Source organism: Pogona vitticeps, chromosome 9, assembly GCF_051106095.1.
Source record: "Pogona vitticeps strain Pit_001003342236 chromosome 9, PviZW2.1, whole genome shotgun sequence".
NCBI lineage: Eukaryota > Metazoa > Chordata > Lepidosauria > Squamata > Agamidae > Pogona > Pogona vitticeps.
Window position 1 is genome coordinate 1,395,226 of NC_135791.1, and position 19,775 is coordinate 1,415,000.

The 19,775-nt window shown below is 53.8% G+C and overlaps 2 protein-coding genes across 4 annotated transcripts; both read right to left on the reverse strand.

The window, feature by feature from the left end:
• Positions 1-4,430: 4,430 nt before the first annotated feature.
• On the reverse strand, positions 4,431-8,012 carry NDUFS5 (NADH:ubiquinone oxidoreductase subunit S5). Its single transcript, XM_020800625.3, has 3 exons — positions 7,877-8,012; positions 5,711-5,937; positions 4,431-4,672 (listed from the first exon to the last, which is right to left on the reverse strand). Exons 2-3 carry the CDS (start codon positions 5,924-5,926, stop codon positions 4,583-4,585), a joined length of 306 nt encoding a protein of 101 aa, XP_020656284.3. The 5' UTR covers positions 5,927-5,937; positions 7,877-8,012; the 3' UTR covers positions 4,431-4,582.
• Positions 8,013-9,767: 1,755 nt separating this feature from the next.
• Positions 9,768-19,588, reverse strand: AZIN2 (antizyme inhibitor 2). Of its 3 annotated transcripts, none has more exons than XM_072980330.2 (11): positions 18,951-19,588; positions 17,810-17,937; positions 16,019-16,207; positions 15,078-15,251; positions 14,786-14,958; positions 13,966-14,100; positions 13,100-13,265; positions 12,355-12,517; positions 11,046-11,158; positions 10,737-10,951; positions 9,768-10,138 (listed from the first exon to the last, which is right to left on the reverse strand). In XM_072980330.2, the coding sequence occupies exons 3-11, from the start codon at positions 16,115-16,117 to the stop codon at positions 9,994-9,996; spliced, it is 1,383 nt and encodes a 460-aa protein (XP_072836431.2). In that variant the 5' UTR covers positions 16,118-16,207; positions 17,810-17,937; positions 18,951-19,588; the 3' UTR covers positions 9,768-9,993. The 3 variants fall into 3 exon arrangements, with proteins under 3 accessions (XP_072836431.2, XP_072836430.2, XP_072836429.2); XM_072980329.2 differs by having other exon boundaries at positions 18,851-19,588; XM_072980328.2 differs by lacking the exon at positions 18,951-19,588 and adding an exon at positions 18,115-18,300.
• Between the last annotated feature and the right edge of the window lie 187 nt (positions 19,589-19,775).

A 19,775-nucleotide genomic window follows, 5' to 3' on the forward strand; every position in this document is an offset into this window, starting at 1 on the left:
GGGCGCATAGCGCCACTCAAAACCCCAACTTGCTCATCTGCAGAGGCTAGTGTCCCTTCGCATTTTGGGTTGCTCTGAAGAGCAATCCATGAGCATTTCCCACGAGCATTTCAAAATATTTAATTCTTTCCTCTAACAATAGAACTAGGCTCGGTGGCATGACTCAGACCCTAATCAAAGCTAGCATAAGAGATGATGATGATGATTCCCCCCTCTTCTAAAGGCAGCTTTCCCCCCCACTGACAATTATGCCAGCAACACCAGCCGGTGACGGCCGCCTCGCAGTGGCTAAGTTTTTCCATTTTATTTCGAACCACTGCTTTCTCATTGATTTCAGCCTCAAGGTGACAATTTATTTATTTATTAAATTTATACCCTGCCCATTTAGACCCAAGTCTAAACAATTAAAAAATGGCATAAAAGCGATATAATAAAATAGAGAACAACAATAGTAATTGACAAGACGATTCCGCCCAGAGACGAACCATCCGGCCATCAGAATCTCAAGCCGAGCTGGAAGGGCGCCGGCTTTGCTCTGCAAGCCCCTCTTAACCTTTGAGGGTGAGGCTGGCCACAATTCGACTGGGATTATTCAGTGGCACAGGAATTGCACTCTGTGCATGTTCTGGGGCACATTCTCCTTTCCTCTCCCATGTTGCAGGACGCGTCTCCCTGCTGTTCCAGGTACCAGGTAAATATATATTTATATATCTATTTACAATTGCTTGCATCCAAACAGTTTGCAAAACCCCTAGGATGGGGTTTCCACACGAAGCACAATCTGGGTCAACGGTTATTTATATCACACATGGACTGCAGCAGCCATCACCAGCTCCCCGGTTTTCTCTTCTCTTGGCAGGCAGGCTTCTTTGATGTCTGGGGTGTTTTGCAACTCACCAGCTTTGGTCTCCCCAGCGCCCCCCCTGCCCCCCCCAGTCTCCCTGCTTTGCATCCTTCTAACCCTCTGCCCCTCTGCTCTGCAGCGATAAAGGGGAAAGAAGAGGGGACTCCCTGGGGGAGGCAACACAGAGGGAGTGGCGGCGAAGGGGGTCGTCTTAAGAGCAGAGTCGGAGAAAGATGGCAAAGCCCGGCAGGACCGACTGAAAAAGCAGAAAGTGGTCATTTTTGGGTGGGTGGATGGGGGGGGAACCTTTGGGGTTTCCACGGAGGAGCTTTCTCGTTCTTGTTGCAACGATAGGTTCTGATGCCTGCGGGCCAGTCAAAAATTTGAGAGGTTCAGGAAGATTTTCAGTGGACAGAAAGTGCAAACAGGGCTCACTTCTCTGCTATTTGAGATCATCCTTGACAGCCACGCCTTAACCGCATCCAGGTCCACTCTGAAGCTTCTGCTTCCTATCTTATTGATGCCTTTGCTTTTCTGGAAGACGGCAAAGAATACAGCTGGAGGAAACGCAGGGAGAGGCACCTCAAGCTAGCTCCCAACACAGTACTGAAGACTGAGATCTCTCAAGTGGGTATATACACACACACGCTTGCCAGCCGTGCCCTCTTCCTCGCGACCCACTTTCCATGGGGTGCCAGAGCTGCCAGCCTCACGAAGGCCTTTTGGCTCCTGGTCTGAGCTGGAAGCATGAGGTGAGACCAACAGCAAGACCAGGTGCCCCATTCAAGCGATGGCGGTCCTCCATCAGAAGGGCAGGCGGAGGGAAGCCCGTCTCCTGAGCGACCCCCTGCATGCACAGGAAGCCCAAACCCAGGGCCTGGCTGAGAACTTAAGAGAATGTGTGTATATATCCACTTGAGAGAAGCAAGAGGGGGCCCAGGGTCCAGCATCCATGATCAGGAACACCAGGCTCTGCAGCGGTACCACCGGTCACCCGGCCACTTGGGAGAGCTATTTATTGCAATTCATTCTCAGCCTGTTAAAAACCATTTCTAAATTTTTGCATCTGTAACTCTAAATTGCTGTATACTGTTTTATTCAAATTGGCATAATTTTTGTTGTTGTTGTTCCGGGTCTTTTGTGGGGGGGGGCAGATGTTTAAGTGGCAACCCCAGGTGGGAGACGGGGCAGAGTCATGCGACCTGAGCACAGTACATTCGAGGTTAGTTTATAACCCCTTTTTCCATAGTAAATTTTACGCAGAGGCTTAACATTTGTTGGGAAGAGAAACATTTCGTTCTCAAATCTATCAATATATTCAAACAAGGCCAGGTGCGCTTGGTGGGGACATGAGAGAGAGCCTTCTCCGTGGCTGCTCCCAGAGACTCTGGAACTCCCTCCCACTGGAGGCCAGACTGGCCCTGTCTTGGCTTTCTTTCCACAAGCAGGCAAAGACCTTTCTTCCCCCGGTGACTAACTGCCCAAGTAGAAATTGGATGGTTGTGCCTTCCTGCTTTGAATGTGTTTTTGGTGTTGCTTCTGTTTACCGTTTTAGTATGGTATTCACTTGATTCTTTTTTTCAGTATTTGTGTAATTACTGTTTTTACCTTTTAAATACTGTATTTTACGGGTGTAAGTTGCCTTGGGTCCCTTTTAAGGACAAAGGCAGGGTAAAAATATTTTAAATCAACCAATCAATAAAATGAAGTGTGACCGTGTAGCAGGTGTTATAGTGCGTAATGCAGCAGCAGGCAGGCGGTGGAATTACTGAATGTGGGCGTGTGTATAGCATGCATAGACATAATAACACACATTCCTAACTTGTTGGCTGCCAGCCCTACACACCAGCGCTGACCCATGAAAATCGGTGACCTGATTGAAGCGCCAGACTTGGGTGGGCGGCAGAGCGCCTTGGCTTCCTTGCCACGGGCCACTGACCATTCTGGGCTCATCAGCAGGGCAGAGGAGGAGAAGGAGAATCCCAGCCTGGAGGTCGATGCATTCACACCCCTAAATGGGGGTCGGGTTCCAGCCAGGTGGTTCTCTGCTACTGCTCAAATTCTCCAGCTTGTGGCAATTTGCTCCAGTTTCCAAAAACCCCGGGCCAACGCCAGATGGGAGCAGGAAGCAGAAGGGCACCCAAATATCAAAGCCATCACATGCAGAGAAACCAAAATTCCTCCTCCAGCTGTGCCCCCAGGCCACGCGGGCCTCTGGGAAGGCGCAGACGTTCCCCGAGACTTCAGCTGGGCACCCTGAGAGGGGGCAAGCTCCCTCATAAAGCAGGAGGCTGAGCACCTCACTGCTCTTTGGGGCAACCAGACTGAATAGGACCCTTACAAGATCCGCAGAACATGACAGCCAAGCAGGGATCAGGCCACAGAGGGAGGGAGGGAGCGGCTTCCCTCATCGACCTTGTGTGGGTCTCGGCCAGGACACGCCACGCACCCCACTGCCCGGGCTCCCTCGGCCCTTTTTCCTCCCCTCCAGCCGGCCGATGAACTGCGACAGCACCAGAGCCTCTCCTCCCACACTTTCCGTGGAAAAGAAGGTTGCATGGGGAAGAGACGTCCTGGCTGTTTAGGAAGGGCCGGGGCTGACCGGAAGCCCCGATCCGTCACAAAAAGCCCGGGAGCCCCCTGGCTTTCGTTCTGCCCTAGACATGTCCTGCTCGGAAGTTAATCAGCCAACAGGGCAAGCCTGGGGGGTGGGGGGGGGAGGGCAGCCTTAAGGAGCTTCATAGGATGGGAAACTGCCGGCAGGATCTACACCGGGGTGGGTGGGCAACATGGGGCCCTCCAGGTGTCGCTGGGCTGTCACTTCCGCCCGTCTTTGCCACAGGAGCCCAATGTAAGGAGTCACAAACAGGAACGGGAGCCCAAGGACGAGAAGGAAAGAGGGTGCCAAGCCTGGATCCACACATGGCCAACAAATGTCTCATGGGCACCGTAAAGGACCAGACGCTTCGCAACAGGTCTCAAGAGGACTCTGTGGTGAGATTGAGCAACACAGAAGGATGCAGCGAAGGATGAGAAAGCCAAGAGATGTGGGAGGGGTCCAAATGGCACAGCCCTGTCCCCACCCCAACCCCCCGCCCCAACGAGGGCACCCATCCCACTCACTGTATCACCGTCTGCCGAGTCCCCGGGTCACCCTTTTGAGGTCCACGGGATCGATCTAACGACAGCCACCTCTCCTCAAATTCTTCTACTACCCCAGAACAGCTATGAGGATTAAATCCATAAAGAGGGAGTCATACTTTCTAGGAATGAGAAACGTCTAAAGAAGATTATCTAAGGCAACAGGAACAAGGGGCGGGGAGGACAAACCCAAAAGGAACCCATTCTTTCCAGCATCTAATTAAAGCATTGGAAATCTACGGCCTTTTGGATGCCTGAAGCACCCTCGTCCCTCACCATCAAAACGGTAGGGTGCCAGTGCTGAAGATGATGGCCAGAAGGAATCCTGGGCTCCCCTTCTGTGGCAGAGATCAGTATTCTCCTCCTCTTCCTGCGCTCCCCACTAGAATATTTGCACCTCTGAAATCAGGAAGGTGAAAAACCTCAGTAACCCCACACTGAAGACTTAAAGAAGGACGTTTATTCAAGCTGAGGGACAGAGAGTGTTGCCAGGAAAGAGGGAACCGCTCTGCCCCCCTCAGACTGTGGCGAGAGCGGAGCTCTTTTTCAAACAACAGGGAAGAAGAGGGCCTGCCAAAGCAAGAGCCGCCAGAGGTGTCACTTGTCACAGTGGTGCTCAGGCGGGGTGTACTTGCCCTCCTTGATCAGCTTGCGTTTCTGTTCCTTGATCATCCGGATCCGTTCACTCTACCGGGGAAGAAAGAGAAGGAAGGAAGAGCTGTGAGAACACCTTACAGGCTCAAACGCAGTCTATCACCACCGTCGCTGCCTGGCCGAACCTGTACATTTTGACCTGGTTCTGTCCAGGAGGAGTCAGGCCAACGTTCAGCCGAACCATCGCATGACTGTCCTCTTCCCCATTCCCGTGCTCTGGAGCCTAAATATCAAATGGGGGGGGGAAAAACCAGAAGCAAGCCCTGGCACCACTCAAGTCGATTTCTCTTAAGGAGGAAGGGAAGATGGGGCCGGCTTGACGGAGGGGGCTCCGTTTCCTTCAAGCTGCGAAACACTTTGTGGCAGCACCAGCTTTTCCTAGTCTTGCATCAGGTAATATTCCCCTCTAGGAAAGAGTCATACCAACCCATTTACCTTCCCTCTTTGCTGAGGAGAGGAAGGAATACGGGCACGATCCATTCCAAGCTCCCCACAGGACATGCTGACAGGCGGCATCTTCCATCAGGAGCTCCCAATGATGTCAAGCCAGCCCACTGGCCCGTCTTAACTGGCGAAAGCAAAGCGTGCTGCTTATATACCACCCCATAGTGCTTACGGTGCTCTCTGGGCAGTTTACAATTTAATTATGCAGGCTACCCATTGCCCCCACCCCCGCAAGGTGGGGACTCAGTTTACCAACCCTGGAAGGATGGCAGGCTGTGTCAGCCCTGAGCCGGCTACCCAAGCCTGTCGGGATCGAACTCAGGTTGTGAGCAGAGTCTCCACTGCAGTCTTGCAGTCTAACCACAGTACCCTGGGGCCCTCTGACTCCACACAATCAACTTGGACGGGAAGCATCGCCTCTCCAGGGTTTCCTTCCCAGCCCTGCCTGGCGATTTCTAGGAGTCTCCCACTCAGTCCCATCTCTGCTTGTGGGCCAGCAGAGGAGGCTGCATGCCTTGAGGGTGGGAAGGTGACGAGAGAATTCATTCGTTCTTTCATTCCTCCTGCACGCGTGTTCAGCAGCCTTTGCTCAGGCTCTCTTTCTTCCTCCACCCGCTCTCCGCTCACCATTTTCTGCATCGTCATACACTCCCTGAGGTCCTCCAGCTCTGTCTTGCACTCGGTTTTGGCCCGCAGCTCCCCGATGCCTTCTGCGCATTCCAGCCACTCCTTCTCAAAGGCGTGGCACCTGGCGGCTTGTTTATAGGGTTGCTTGCCAGTTAGCTGGAGGTACCATCGGTCCAAGTCAATGCCCAGCAGCTCCTGGAAATCTATAAACGGCATGGCTGACGGGGCTGTGGAGGGGGGGGGAGAGGAAGAAGGGACAAGTAGAGACGGGAGGTGTTAGACCACTTCAGGCAACCTTTCAAGAGTAAGGATACAGCTGTCAGGGCCTAGAGGTTGGGGGGGGGGAGGAAGAGAAGAGGGACCTGGGCAAAAGCCCCCGACTACTTTTCCCAACCATCTTAATTCCGAAAGACAAACACAACTTTTCTGAAACCTGTTTATATAAATGCTCTTTGGCTTTTCACTCTCCTTCCTAATGATTTGTAAGCTCACTTTGGCCACGAAACTGGAAAATAAGGTCTTCAATTGTTACAGGATATGGTCTTGTTCCAGGCATTGGCTCTTCAAAATTATGAACATTTTTAGATCTTTGGGTAGGAAAAAAAATTCATTCTGAAGCCAGACTTCTTTCTTTGTCAAGGCAGAGAAGGGAAAGAAGTGAACCATATTCCCCTATATGGCGACACGTACTTCTCTTGCTTATTTTATTTATTTACTAGACTTCTACCCTGCCCATCTAGACCAAAAGTCCACTCTGGGTGTTTATTCCCTCCATATAACTCCTGAAAACGAGGCAAAAGAGATAATTAAGTACGGCCCAGCTGGATTAGGCCAGCGGGGGGGGGGGGCTTCTAGATTCCACTTTCATCATGGTCTCAAGACACCCCATTTACTAGAAGCCAAGACAGCATCTTCCAATTTGTGGTTCAACTAATTTTGTCCTTTATTTTCTTGCCGTTTTGTCTGAAATCCTTCCTTCCAGGAAAACGACCGGCGCAGGAACAGGACCTCTTAACGGCCGGCCAGCAACCGCTGCTCCCTGCCTAGAAGGATCCAAGGTCTACACGGGCCCATCGCTCTCGACTCTTAACCCGCTCTCTTCTCTGTCTGGCGCTGCCAAGAACTCTAAACGCAAGGCGAAAGGGGGAATGGCGAGTCTCTACTCCATGAACCCAGGGGTAGACTGCTGCTGAACAGGGAGGGCCTCCTTTTGAGCCAACAGCCCCGGATCGGATGCCCTTTCCTATCCCATTTCAAAACGACTGTTTTCCTCTGCCCTGCAACGAGGAGGAGGAGAGGCACACCCTCCAGGTGAGATTCCCCTTATTCCTATCCGTTCTTAGGGTGGGCAGAGAAAGGATGATCATTTCCCAACCACCCCCACCCCCACCCCCACCCCCACCCCAGCCTTCCTCCCATCCAGAAAGGGGCAGGGCAGAGGCTGTGGGAATTCAACAGCCTCCTGAGAAGCAGAGCCTGAAGCAGAGAGAGGCTCTTTTGTGGGGGACCCCTCTCCCTTCTTCTTCCTCTTCAGCTCTCCCTGGCTTTTCCAGCCAGGAGGCAGAATGTGTTGGGGGGTGGGGGGGCCCTGCAGAGGGTGTGTGTGTGGGGGGGGGGCTGTGTGTGTGTGGCCTGTGTGTGTGTGTGTGTGTGTGTGTGTGTGTCTGTGTGGTCTCTCTGTGTGTGTGTGTGTGGTCTGTGTGTGGTCTGTGTTTGTGTGTGTACTTACAGGACAACCCTATGCTATAGATACGATAATGATCCAAAATAGCTTCTTTTATTTTGGGTCATTATAATATATGCATAATTACAGACAGAAAGACAGAGTATAGGACCCAGAATAAAAGAAGCATATTTTGTGTGTGTGTGTGTGTGTGTGTGTGTGTGGTGTACGCACATGCACACATATATCTACAATATATATTATAAGGCAGCTCCTCAACCCAAGGGATGGAAAGATGAATGTGTCAGTAAGTGCTGTAAATAAATGTTCAGGGAGGGGGCAGTGGGGGGGGCTAGCCTCTTCTTGTGAATCTTTCCCCCCCCCGAAGAAAAGGGAGGGGAAAGGAGGTCTCTCTCTCTCACACACACACACACACACAGAGGGGGGGAGAGCCCCCGCGTCCCCCTCCAGAGCCGCCCCCCCCGCGCGCACCCCTTCCTCACCTGCCCTTGCACCAACAGGACGACCACGACGATGCCGTAAAGCGCACCGCAGCCCTTTCACGACACTCGGGGCGCCGCGGCTCCGGAACCGGAGGGGGGGAAATAGAGATACGAAATTGTAGAACGATCCAGGTCATCTCCTCAATGGCAACTTCCGGGTTTGTATGATGGGCGGGGAGGGCTGGAGGAAACTTGGAAAAGTTCCTTATTTGTTTATTTATTTTTATTTGTTTATTATGGCAGGCGACTCTCCAGTCACCCTAGCCGCCGATGCTAGTTGAGAAGGAATCGCAGGGTTGTGATCCAGAAGAGCAACGAAACAAATGACGTAGAATTATCGTGCCCACGTTCCCATGAACCTTCCTTTTCGAACAGAAATTGCACGATTGCGTTGCGGAGCGTCACCCCCAAATCCTACAGAATTCGAGTTTGGAATCTGTGCCGCTCTACAATTTTTCTATATTTATAGATTGACCACAGAGACTCCGCAAGCCTGTGGGACAGAACCGACCCGGAGAAAGGAGAGCTATCGGCCCCTAGCGGCCGGAGGTTGAAGCGACGACGACGCCCCGCCTTTTTCCTGGACTGCGTTTCCCCTCCTTTCCACGCCCGAACTCGCTGCCCCTCACTGCGCCCTCTGCCGCCCAGAGTGAGGAAGTGCACAGGAGAAGCTTATTTCATGTTGACCCAATTCCACTGGGGAAAAAAAATACTGCAAAGGTTCGACAAAATCGTCTCTTTCCTTTTAATGCTTTTACATCTTGAAGAGCAGGACTGGAATGGCCATTTCCCATGAAGCCCCCTCTGGCTACCAAGTGCAGTTGCCTCCAAATTATTTGGATATCTACAAATTGTTCGCATGACACCGAAGTACATGCAATCATTTTGGGGAACCTAATTTTCACTTCAGACGCTTTGGTCCCATCGGGATCTACATCCTCATCACCTGAAAAGTAACTAGTTACAGACAAGGATCCTATGCATTGCTTCTTCCTTTCCAGCTCTGGCAGCGGGCAGTTCAGCAGTCCAAGGCCCTCAAGGAGACCTTGGGGCACCAACTACACTGGCCGTTTGATACGCAGCCTATGTCCATTTCAGTTCACAGTTACCACACAGGGACTGCAGATTGATTTGGAGCCAGTGCCCACACACAGACATGGTGTCATCAGCATTTCAGCCGTTCCTTCGTTCCTTCGTTCGTTCCTTCCTTCCTTCCTCTGTTCCCACCTCTGCCGATCCTTTTATGGTTCACTGTGAAGCTGTTTGGTTTTTAAAGGACTGCACAGCATTATTTGGGGAAATACGGCAGCTTTCCAAAGTTCTCCACAACATACACGGAAATGCACACACTACAGAAACAATATGTAGTCTTCTGTATTTTATTAGGGGTTGTTTCCATTTTATAGCAAATGTTTTCAAGAGAAATTCTGGGTTGCAGTGATCTAGCGCTAAACTAGTTATATCAATGTATGAATGCAGACACTCAGCACTAGACTTGCTGATTTTTTTTTTAAAATGAGGACATATAAGGGGCAGATCATGGGGGAGGTTGTTCCTAAGGCCCCTAAACATCATACTCCAACTGCTAACAACAACACCCACAGACATGCACCCCCTCCTTTTGTAGAAGGAAATAACTGACCACACAGGGAAAAGCCTGTTTGAATCATTCTAGTTTGAAAAAAGGAGAAGCCCTCGGCAACAGAGAAAAGAAAAAACCTCATGTCAGGAGTGAAGAAGGCTACACTGGTTCAACCTGGCATTTGCGGTGTGTGGCCATTTTTTTTAAAAAAATCAATATTATCTGTTTTATAACCAGAGGAAATCCTGCAGTATTTAACTGTGTCATCGCAAATCTCATTCAGAAAAAAAATGACAAAAGGCCAGGAAGCAGGAGGAACAGGGTTTTATGTTGCATACTTAAAAACCACACTGCATTGGGGGGGCGGGGGGGTCTGGATAGGAGAGGAAAAAAACGGCTCCTACTTCCAGGGCTGAAACAGTGGAGGCAGAAGAGAAGGAGAGGGTGGGGAAAACAGGAACAGAGGAAGCGGCAGCCGGACTCTTTCAGGAGGTGGGCTTCTGCCCCCCCCCCCGGTGCAAATGGTCGGCTGAGCTTACATGATGCTCGCAGGTGTGAAAACCGGGGCAACGCACAGGGTATCTGTGATCTCCCAGCCGCAGGACAGTGGGGCGCAGGTGCTCTCCCGATCTTCTTCCTCCGGGTGCAGGACCTTCCCCTGCAGGAGCTGGACGGCCTCCCTGCCGGGAGGAGGAGGCCATCCGAAACAAAAGGGAAAAGAGTCAGGCTGAGCTCAGGAGGAAGAGGCCCGTGACCCGCAGACAAGGGGGCATTGATTGGGCTGGCCGGCATTGCCCTGCTGCCTCCAGGAATACCCTCTGAGGGCAACGCACCACACACATTGCAGGGGGAAACAGCCATTCCAGGTGTAAACGGGCCCTTTTTTTTCACAGAACGCCTTTGACACTTTGAGAGCACGCAAAGAATTTTGTCTCCCATTCACATCTCCATGTTTGTTACAACACTATATCTGCGGATTCACTGAACCACTGGCTGAAAATATTAAATAAAAAAACCCAGAAATACTGTATGTATTTCTATGTATTTCCATGGTGTAGTTACTAGGCCTGGCCACTAGAGGAGCCAGAGACCATGCTAGGTACAGAGTTCACTATTTCTGTGGTTTTTGGGATCTGCAGGGAGGCTTGGAGCCGATCCCACGCGGATGCCAGGGTCCTCTCCTTTCTTGGGTACGAGCGCGCCCCACCCCACTGGAGCCCACCCTTCCTTCAAGACCAAGTCCCCTTTTCCTTGCCAAAGGCCCCGAGAAATTCTCACCAGGCCACACGAGACATGGTGTAGTAGATCGCAGGTTGTTCTCCTCCACCAAGAGAAGGCGGCGCAGGCACCGTGTAGGCCCCCATGTTCTCAAAGATCAGCCAGTCTCCCAGGTGCAGCTCCGGAAGCTCCACGCCATCCACAATGCGGTCGAGCCCGTCCCCGGTGGGTCCCCAGACGCTGCTGCTGTGCAACGGCTGGTCCGGAGGAGGTTTCTGCCGAGCGCGAGCAGAGGGGAAGCAGGCGTGAGCGGCCGGTTCGCTTTCCGTTCTGCTCGTGAGTCACGGCTGCAAAGCTCCCCTTACTTACCTTCAGCAGGACAGGAGTGGGGCAGACGTTGTTGAAGAGGACCGATCCGAAGGAGCCGTAAACGCCATCGTTAACGTGGTAGAGGAAGCTCTTTTTGCCCCCGGGGTCTTCGTCTGGAAGAGAGGCGAGAAACACAGGAGAGATGGCATCGCCGGCGTTTCAGGGTGCAGAAACTCACATACGACTAGGGGGGTGGTGGTCAGCCAGCCTCCACCTTCACCTGGGGGCCTCTCCCTCAACTCGAGGCACCTCCCTCTTAGGGGTATGCAGGTTGTGCCAGATTCCCTGATTACGTGGGAAAGGCCACGTTTTGGCCACTCTCACTGCTCCTCATTCTATAGCACGCAGAACTGAGAGCTTTGTCTCTTCGTTGTTGACTAAGGGAGGCAATTCAAGCCCACCATGGAGAAAGCCCACCACCTAGGCTGAGGCCATGAAATTTCTTGAAGGATCAGGGCTCCCGCACCATCCAGGTCCAACGCAGGTCGTTTCTCTTGCAAACAGCCCCTGTTGAACTTCTCTCTCCCACACAACAACTAAAGGTGCGGGAACCGTGTCCTTTTTTTGACGTGGCCCCCTCGAACCAGCACGTGGCAGCCTGTAAGGCGCACACTGCAGAAGGAGGCGCTTTGGGGATGTGGGAACAGAATCATAGAATAACTGAGTTGGAAGGGGGCTGATCAGGCCATGGAGTCCAACCCCCTGCTCAGGGCAAGGATCCCCATCGAAGCTGATCTGACGGAGGGCGGTCCACTTCTCTCTTGAAGGCCTCCAGCCCTGGAGCACTCACCACCTCCTCCCGAGGCCACGGGTTCCACTGTCATACTGCTCTAACAGTTAAGAAGTTTTTCCTGATATTCAGCCTCAACCTGGCTTCTTATAACTTGAGCACATTATTACGTGCCCTGCACTTGGGGATGATCGGAAACAGATCCTTTCAGTCGTTCCTCCCAGGGCTTGGTTTCCAGTCCCGTGATCATCCTTCCGGCCCTCCTCTGAACCCCTCTCCCCTATGAAGAAGTTAGGGCCGGAGATAAGACTGGGGTGAAAGGAAGCCGCCACTCTAGTTTCTCTGCACATGCTCAGAGGCACTGATAAGAGTACCCAACTTACGGGGCCGAGGCTCTGGATGGAGCTTTCGAGATAACCATCGTTTGGCTTTGATTAGACTCCCAGCAGCCAAATAATTTTAAAAAGGGGGGTGGGGTGCAGATAGAAAGGCTTCTCTCACTCTGATGACCGGGCAGGCAGGAATCCCCCGGGCTGCTCTGCAGAGTCTGAAAGGAAACTTGCCCGACGGAACGCTTACCCTCGGAGCCTGGCTGGTCCAGGGGAACCTCCTTCTTGGCCACAATGTTGACGACTAAAGTGAACGCCGAGTCCACGTAGTAGCGCCCCAGTTCAGCCACAATCTCCACCCCACAGCCTTCCGGGAAATACAGGTCCAAGGCAGAGCTGACCACGGCTGCTGTCTGAAGGGTTCGGAGAGGTGGGGGGAAAGCAGTCAGACCCCGGCCCACCCAGACCATCAGAGAGAACTTTAAAAGGGGCCCCGGAAAATGAGGCCACTTGGGGGATCAAAAACGAGGCATCCCACGAGTAGCAAAGGTTTGCTGGTTTATCACAATGACATGTGAAGGGGAGGGCGTGGGATACGGGGTCAGGGTCAAAGATCCGTTTTCCCCTCCCTTCCGTAGGGCATTCTAGGCTGCTGGACTCCCGGAAGACCCTAACGAAAGGCTCGGGGCATTGCTTGGCTCCTCTGGGTCTCCAGGCCAGGCGGCCAATGTCAGGGTCAGCAAGGCCGGAGAAGGAGAAACCTTTTCCTGGTTTGCCTGTGAGGCGGCGGTAGAGCCAGCCCCCCTCCCCCCGCACTGCTCCCCCAACTGGCACCAGGGCGCCCACAGGCACCAAAAATGAAGGATGCCCTCGAGGCCAGGCCCATTTCGCCCTTCCACCGACCCTCCGCCCATCACATCCCTGAGAGGAGCCGCTTCTCCCTTTTCTCCCGGGCCCCCCCAGTGCCCTTGCCACGAGGGGAGAGAGCGCCGCACCTCTTCGAAGCGCCCTCGGGAGTCTTCGGACCCCGGGAATCCCCCTCCAACGTCCAGGAGGTGCATCTTGTAGCCCAGCTCCGCCCCCACCTCAAAGACCAGGCGGGCGTCCGCGATGGCCTGAGCGAAGCGCTGAGGGTCCGGACAGCTGCTCTCCGTGTGGAAACTGGGAAAGGAGGCACCCAAAGGGTGACTTGGTTCCTTCTTAGGGGAGCCGTGGGGCCCGCCCGCCAGCCAGCCTGGCCGCGCTGCCCAGGGGCCCTCGACCCCCCCCACCCGCCTGAGGCTCCTTCCAGCGCCTCCTCGGGGCTCCTCCTGGGGGACGGGCGCCAGAAGGAGCCACCATATCCTTCTGCTGCGATATGAACTGGGACTCCGCGTCTCCTTCTGCCTGGAGAGGAGGCCGACTCTCCCAGGCTCTCCCGCTTGCCCCAGAGAGAGGGGGCTTCAGGGGACCAGCCCTGGGCTTGAGGCTTCCCCGTGCTCCTCTCCAGGAGCTCACGGCAGGCGTGCCGGTTCTAAGGGCCGTGCGCTGCTCCAGGAGAAGGACCTGCTCTTCCCATGCAGGGGTTTGGCTCAGGGGTTTGCCAAAGGGATCTGGGTTGCCAAGGCAGGTGAGGGGGATCTCCTGCATGGAGGCCTCGAATGCCCTCCAGGCTCTCTGGGGGTGCTGTTGATGGCCCTGAAGGGTCCGCCCCCGCCAAGGCAGTCCCCCCTCCCCCAGCGAGTGTATCGGGACTCTAAGTCACGGCAAAGGGCCCTGAGCAGGGGGAGGGGGTTCACAGGAGAAAACCAGCCGGCCCCACAGGAGGAGAGGCCCTTTCCCTGGCCCTGGACGGGGAAGGACCGCCCCCCTCCCGGCCTACCTAACGCCCACAACCTCCACCTTCATCTCCTTCGCCGTCTCCAGCAGGTGCCGGCAGGTTTTGAGGGTGGCGCCAAATTTCAGGCTCAGGCGGGGGGAAGGCCGGCCGTCGTCCGTGGCCAGGCGCAGGATCATCCTGCAGGGGGAGGAAAAAGGAGGGCAGGCAGGAAGGGAACTCGCCCCAATGACCATTCAGCACCTCCTTTCTTTAGCACCGACACACACAATGCGAGACAAAGCACAGGCGGGAGGCCCAGGTAGGCGTCCGAACCTGTGCAGGTACTTTAGAAGCCACACCTGCGACAGAAGGATGGTATTTTCTTAAAGGATCTCCATTTATCTACTTAAAACGGCTGATCTCCCTTGATCACAGGCTCCCATCCTTGACATTCTGCCGATTGTCTCGGGTCGCCTATTGCGTTCCCAGTCTCCAATTTCTAATCCTTCGCTCCGTTGGCGTTTGGGGCCGAGGTCTGGAGCTGGGCTGTGCCCGGTGGGCTCAATCGGAGACGAAGAAGGGGTTTATCTGGTCAGCCTGAGTGGATTCGACACCCGAGCAACACGATGGCCGAACGGGTCCCGCCAGGCCTGCCTCTTCCTTGGCCTCAAGGGTCCCCCTTCTTCTTCTTCTTCACAGCCCAAACGGAAAGAGTTGGAAACCCTTTCTCACTGTCCCTGGAAAGCCAGATCTTCCAAGAGGCTGGAGACGCCTGGCTTCCCTGTCAGAGGGGACTCCATCTTCCTGGCGCCAGGCTCTCTCCAGCTCCTCCCTGACCCTGCCATGATGCCCTACCCCACAGCCTGCCAGCCGGCCGACCTACCTGGCACAGGGGTGGCTCCGGGCAACCTTTCCGAGCTCCACGTCACTGTCAAAAGTCATCAGCTGCACCCCTTGGCTGGCGGCGTATCGGATCAAGGAGGCCGGCTTGCACGGGCTGGCGCACAGGATCCTCTCGGGCGCCACGCCCAGACGCTTCACCAGGGCCATCTCGGCCTGAAGGGTCGGGAGGAGAACAGGTCAGAAGGATGCGGCCGCCTGAGCCTCGGGTGACTAGGTGGGTAGGTGCCAAGGGGGCTCCGCACCCTCCCTCCCTCCCTCCCGGTTCTTCCTACCTTGCTGGCACAGCTGAAGCCGGCTCCCAGCCCCGCCAGCGTCTGCACCACCCCCTTGCTGCCGTTGCACTTCAGGGCGTAGAAAGGCTTGAGGCGCGGCAGGGCCTTGAGGAGGCGCACGTGTTTCTTCACCACCTCTTCCAGATCTGCCACGAAAAACGCGTCGCGGTTCCCCTGGAGATGCAGAAGAAGGGGGGAGTCAGCAGCGTCCCCAAAATATGTCTAAATACTCTCTGAGCCTCCTTCTCTAAGATCCACAGCTAAGGTGGCTTAACTCTAAGGCGGCCTCCCAGAGCCATCCTTAACATTAGAGAGAATTAGCAGCAGAAGCGGGGGGGGGCTTCAACGGTGGGTGGGCAGGTGGGGGGCCTCCTCCAGAGGTTTCCGGGGAACCCTTGGCCCTCCCTCTTCCCTGTAGGACAGGCCTGGTTCATCTCTGCCCATGCTATGGAAGGAACACCCCTTCTCTCTTGCATCGAGCCTCAAAAGAAGTTTTGGAACCAGCCCCATAACCACCCGGGGTGCCAGGTCGGGGGAGCTGAGGTCGGGGGAGCCTCTACTCCAGAGCCCTTCCCCAACCTCAGACACCCTTCGGAGATATGAAGGGAACTACTGCCTCTCGGTCTTCTGGTTTTGCTCTCTGAAGAGCTTCTTCCATCACTCCCCAGGCGTCCAGGTGTGCACACTAGCTTTCAAGCATAACTTCTTCACAAAGAGGTCTAGAAACTTGGTTGTTGGCGCCTTTCAAGAGCCAGAAGCCTCAGAGGCAGCAGGCAGCTCAACACCGGTCGCTAAGCGCAAGGCCGCTTCGTCCTGCCAATAGACTCCCCAAAGGCAACCGGGTTGGCCACTGGGGGGAGCCAGGATATGCTCTCGACCCCACCCACCGTCCCACCTCCCTCTTCCCAACACCCGGAAAGCCCACGGCTTCTGCCTTTGACCTTCTGAGACAACTCAAGGAGCAGGTTGTCCAGAAGATCCCTGGTGGTGAAGCCTTCATCCGCCATCATGATGTCCGATTCGTCCAAGCATCTGGTCATGGTTATTCCCGGAGGAGGAGGAGGAGGAGGAGGAGATTGCTTCTAAAGCCTCTGTCTCTAGGGGGGTATAGTTTTTAAGTATGCAACACACTGCAGAAGGAAAGAGGAAGAGAAAGAGTTAAGAGGGGGCACCTTCTTGGTCCTTCCCAGTCAGCTGGCCTGCCGAGCATCCACCGGCCTTCCCACCATCCCTTCTTAGCTTCCGCCCCCTGCCTTTCCATTTTTAAGTCCTTTGGTCCTGAGCCAAGAAGGCTGTTTGCTTCCTGCCACCTTCTGCATGGCCCCTCATTCCCCCCCCCATTCCTTCTCTTTAAATGTTGAGCGTCATGATGATGGGGAATGTTTCTCCTTGAACACCCTTTTGCCTTTAAAATCATACGACCACTTACTTTCACAGCAGGTTAGGCGAATTCTTTCTTGGCTGTTTTAAGCTTTTTTTTAAACAAACAGAAAAACCCAGGGTCCCCCTTTGCCCCACAGAAACGCTGAACTGTACTTAATCTACTCATGCGCTGCTCACTGAGTTGTGACAATAAACACTTCTGGTTGCACACCTTGCTCCCAAACCACAGGTGTGCAGATTTTTGAGTTTTGGACGATCGCTCCCAGCATTCTGGGATGTACCGTCCCAAAAGCCCCCAACTGCACGCCTCTGTGACGTGTGCGTGGGCCAGGCTGGTCCTGCAGAGAACGGCAAAGCAGCCCATTGACAGGAAGAGGCGTCTTTGGCAAGAGAGGGTGCAAGCCCTGGCAGTGACTTCTGCTGTGAGGAAAGGGAGGTGACCAGGATAATTAAATGGCATGGCTTCTAACGCATTGCTTCTAGACTGTGTGCTTCATCTGGGATTCATTCATTCATTCAGAGGTGCCAGGCTACTGGCATTGGATCCACTGGCCTCCCGTCCCATAAACTCCCAGCCCGCTTGGATGACTGGCAGTCTGGCTCAATGGTCAGAGTGTTGGAATATGACTCCAGAAAACTGGGTTCAAAACCCTACTCAGCCCTGAAACTCACTGGGCGACCTTGGATCGGCCACGCTCTCTCAGCGTTGCCTCCCTTGTGGGGGATGCTGTAGGACAGAAAGAGCCACGGACACCACCTTGAGCTGAACAGAGGGCAGATTCATATCATAAACTGCTGGTCTTATTGTGCCATAATTTTTTTTAAAAAATGTACCCAATAAAGATGTAAGAAATAAAACCATTGGCTCACTGCTGCCTGAAAATACCACTTGGTGACCCTTCGAAATCTCTACAGCCATTCTGCAGAGCAGTGAGCGCCCAGGTACAGTATTTGAAGGCAAATAAACAGAGTGAGCTTCCCCCGTTCTTTAAATAGGTGTGGATAAACAGGTGATTAACATAAATATCTGAGCAGGGTTCCAACAAATATAGGTCACAACTTTGTCTATAAAGCTGCTTCTCTCTTGTGCGCGCGTACACACCCTGCAAGACACGGGGCCCTCAACCCACCTCCATGAGTCATTTTAAGAGCCAACGGGAACCCAGGATGGGGGACAGAAGAGCCAAGCATCATTCCAGGTCAACCACCCCCACCGCCACCAAGAGGCTCTGATCTTGACTACGAGGGGCTCGGCCCCTTCCATCCCTCCAGGCAACCTGCTCCCCGCGGCCTTCCTTCTGCCCATCCCACCCACCCCCTCCCTGTTGGAAGAAGCCTCCTGTCCTCACCGACTCCCAAAGCCTTCCTCCTTCCCGGGGATGGTGGGGTGCTAGGTGTAATGCCAAGGAGGTTCTCCGGGGAACTCTGCGTTTGTGCAACACCCCGAGGCGTGGCTGCTGCTGGGGATCTGAGATCTCTGCAAAGGGAAGAGAGAAAAGGGGGTGGGGTGGGGAGGGGAAAAAAAAGGTTTGCTGCGTTACTGAGGTACCAGGGAGTCCCCTTTTGCCATGGCCTGGGAAACTGTCGTGGGCACGGCTCGCCAGAGCCTTCCACCCACCCACCCACCCACCCACCATGCAGGACCTCCACCCACCTTAAAAAGCATTTAAACGGATTTTTCCCATGGGTCTCCCAAGAATAAATCTAGGCTTCGGCAGTGGCTCCTCCTCCTCCGCCTCCCCCCACTCCCAAGCCTACACCAAGCAAAGCAGCACCAGCTAATCTGAGCCTAGGAAGGAAGGAAGGAAGGACCGGCCCCTTATGAAGGCAGCCCTCCTCTCTGTCTCTGCTCACAAGGGTAGCCTTGGCAACCGAGCAGAGCCCTCTGATTGGCTGGGGGGATCAAAGAAAGCACACCCTCTCCATCCTCTGGTCTTCCTTTCATCTCCTGGGCACAGGTTGAGGGATGGAGTGGCGGGGGGGGGGGAGTCACTCCAGGGCCTGCTGTGTGTGTGTGTGTGTGTGTGCGCGCGCGCACGGACGCTAGGAAGGGGTTAGTGGAAGGTAGGCCATTGTTTCGCCACCCCGCTGAATTGAACTAGATCAGAGCTAGCTCATCATCATCATCCCTTTATTGGCAAAATAAGTAGAGTAGAATAAAATAGTAAGTAGAGAACCAATAAACAGAATAAAATAAAATAGTAAATAAAGAACGAATAAATAAATATCCAAGTGTAAAGCCAACAATCAACTAAAGCACAGTTGATGAGTCTTGGGGAGAACCCCTTCTTCTTCGGATAATCAATTTTTTAAAAAATTGCCACTTTCTCAGATACATCAGCTAAATGTACCTTTCCCCCCCCCTCCAGATCTGCCCAGAGATACAGTACCTGAGCAAAACATTATACGACTCAATAATCATCCTGGCCTTGCAGCCCCAGCAAGAGATGGTGAAGCCAAGTGCAGGACTGCAGAACTGAGAAAAGTTACCTTTTTAGGGGAAGAAGGAACTATACTCTATATGTTCATCATCTCTGAATGATGCAAACCACCATTGTACTGTATACTCATTATTTTCAGCTTTAAATATTGCCTTTCAATGATTTAAGCCGCCTTGGGTCCTTTTTCATGAGGAAGGCAAGGGTAAAAAATATTTTAAATAAATCAAGAACAAATACATTTTAAACGTTTTAAGGTTTCTTTCTAGCTCCGCAGCTCCATCATCATCATCATCATCATCATCCATTTGTTGGCATTTCTTCACCAGAGCTCCCTTGGCAAACAACCCCAACCCACCCCCCTTTTTAAATCTTGTTCCTCAAGAGCCATGTAAGGCCTGGCCCAAGAAGAGAGCGGCGGGGGGGGAGGAGGGAGAGAAAACGTTCCTTCTGGAGGGACTTCATTTCCCAGAATCCCCCGCGCAAGCCCAGCGCCTGAGGCAACCTCCACCTCCACCCCAAATCCTCTCTAGGGTCAGACTTCTGTGGGTAAACTCTTCGGGGCTTGGGCTCTGTCAAACGAACAGAAGCAGCCATCATCATCATCATCATCATCACAATCATCCTCAAGAGACAACTCCACGCCCTTCCCCTGAATAAAGGCCCCGCCTTGAAGAGGCGAGGCCAGGCCCCCTCCTCCTCCCGCTGCCTCTCCGGCTGCGCAGGCGCAGCTCTTCCCTCGTCCAACCTTTCCCTTTCCCCCAGTAGGCCTCCTCCCGAACGTGCGCAGGAAGTCCCGCCTCCCCCTTTTTTTCCTTCGAGGCTATTGGGCAGCGCGTGCGTCGGGCAGAGGCGGAAGCCAATAGAGAGGCGGACC

Coding starts and splice junctions, on each gene's coding strand:
- NDUFS5 (XM_020800625.3), bottom strand. CDS start 5,926: ATGCCGTTTATAGATTTCCAGGAGCTGCTGGGCATTGACTTGGACCGA. Junction 4,673..5,710: donor GTATGACGATGCAGAAAATG/GTGAGCGGAGAG, acceptor CTTCCCCGGTAG/AGTGAACGGATCCGGATGAT.
- AZIN2 (XM_072980330.2), bottom strand. CDS start 16,117: ATGACCAGATGCTTGGACGAATCGGACATCATGATGGCGGATGAAGGC. Junction 15,252..16,018: donor TCCTTGAGTTGTCTCAGAAG/GTCAAAGGCAGA, acceptor CTGCATCTCCAG/GGGAACCGCGACGCGTTTTT. Junction 10,139..10,736: donor ACCATGTCTCGTGTGGCCTG/GTGAGAATTTCT, acceptor TCCTCCCGGCAG/GGAGGCCGTCCAGCTCCTGC.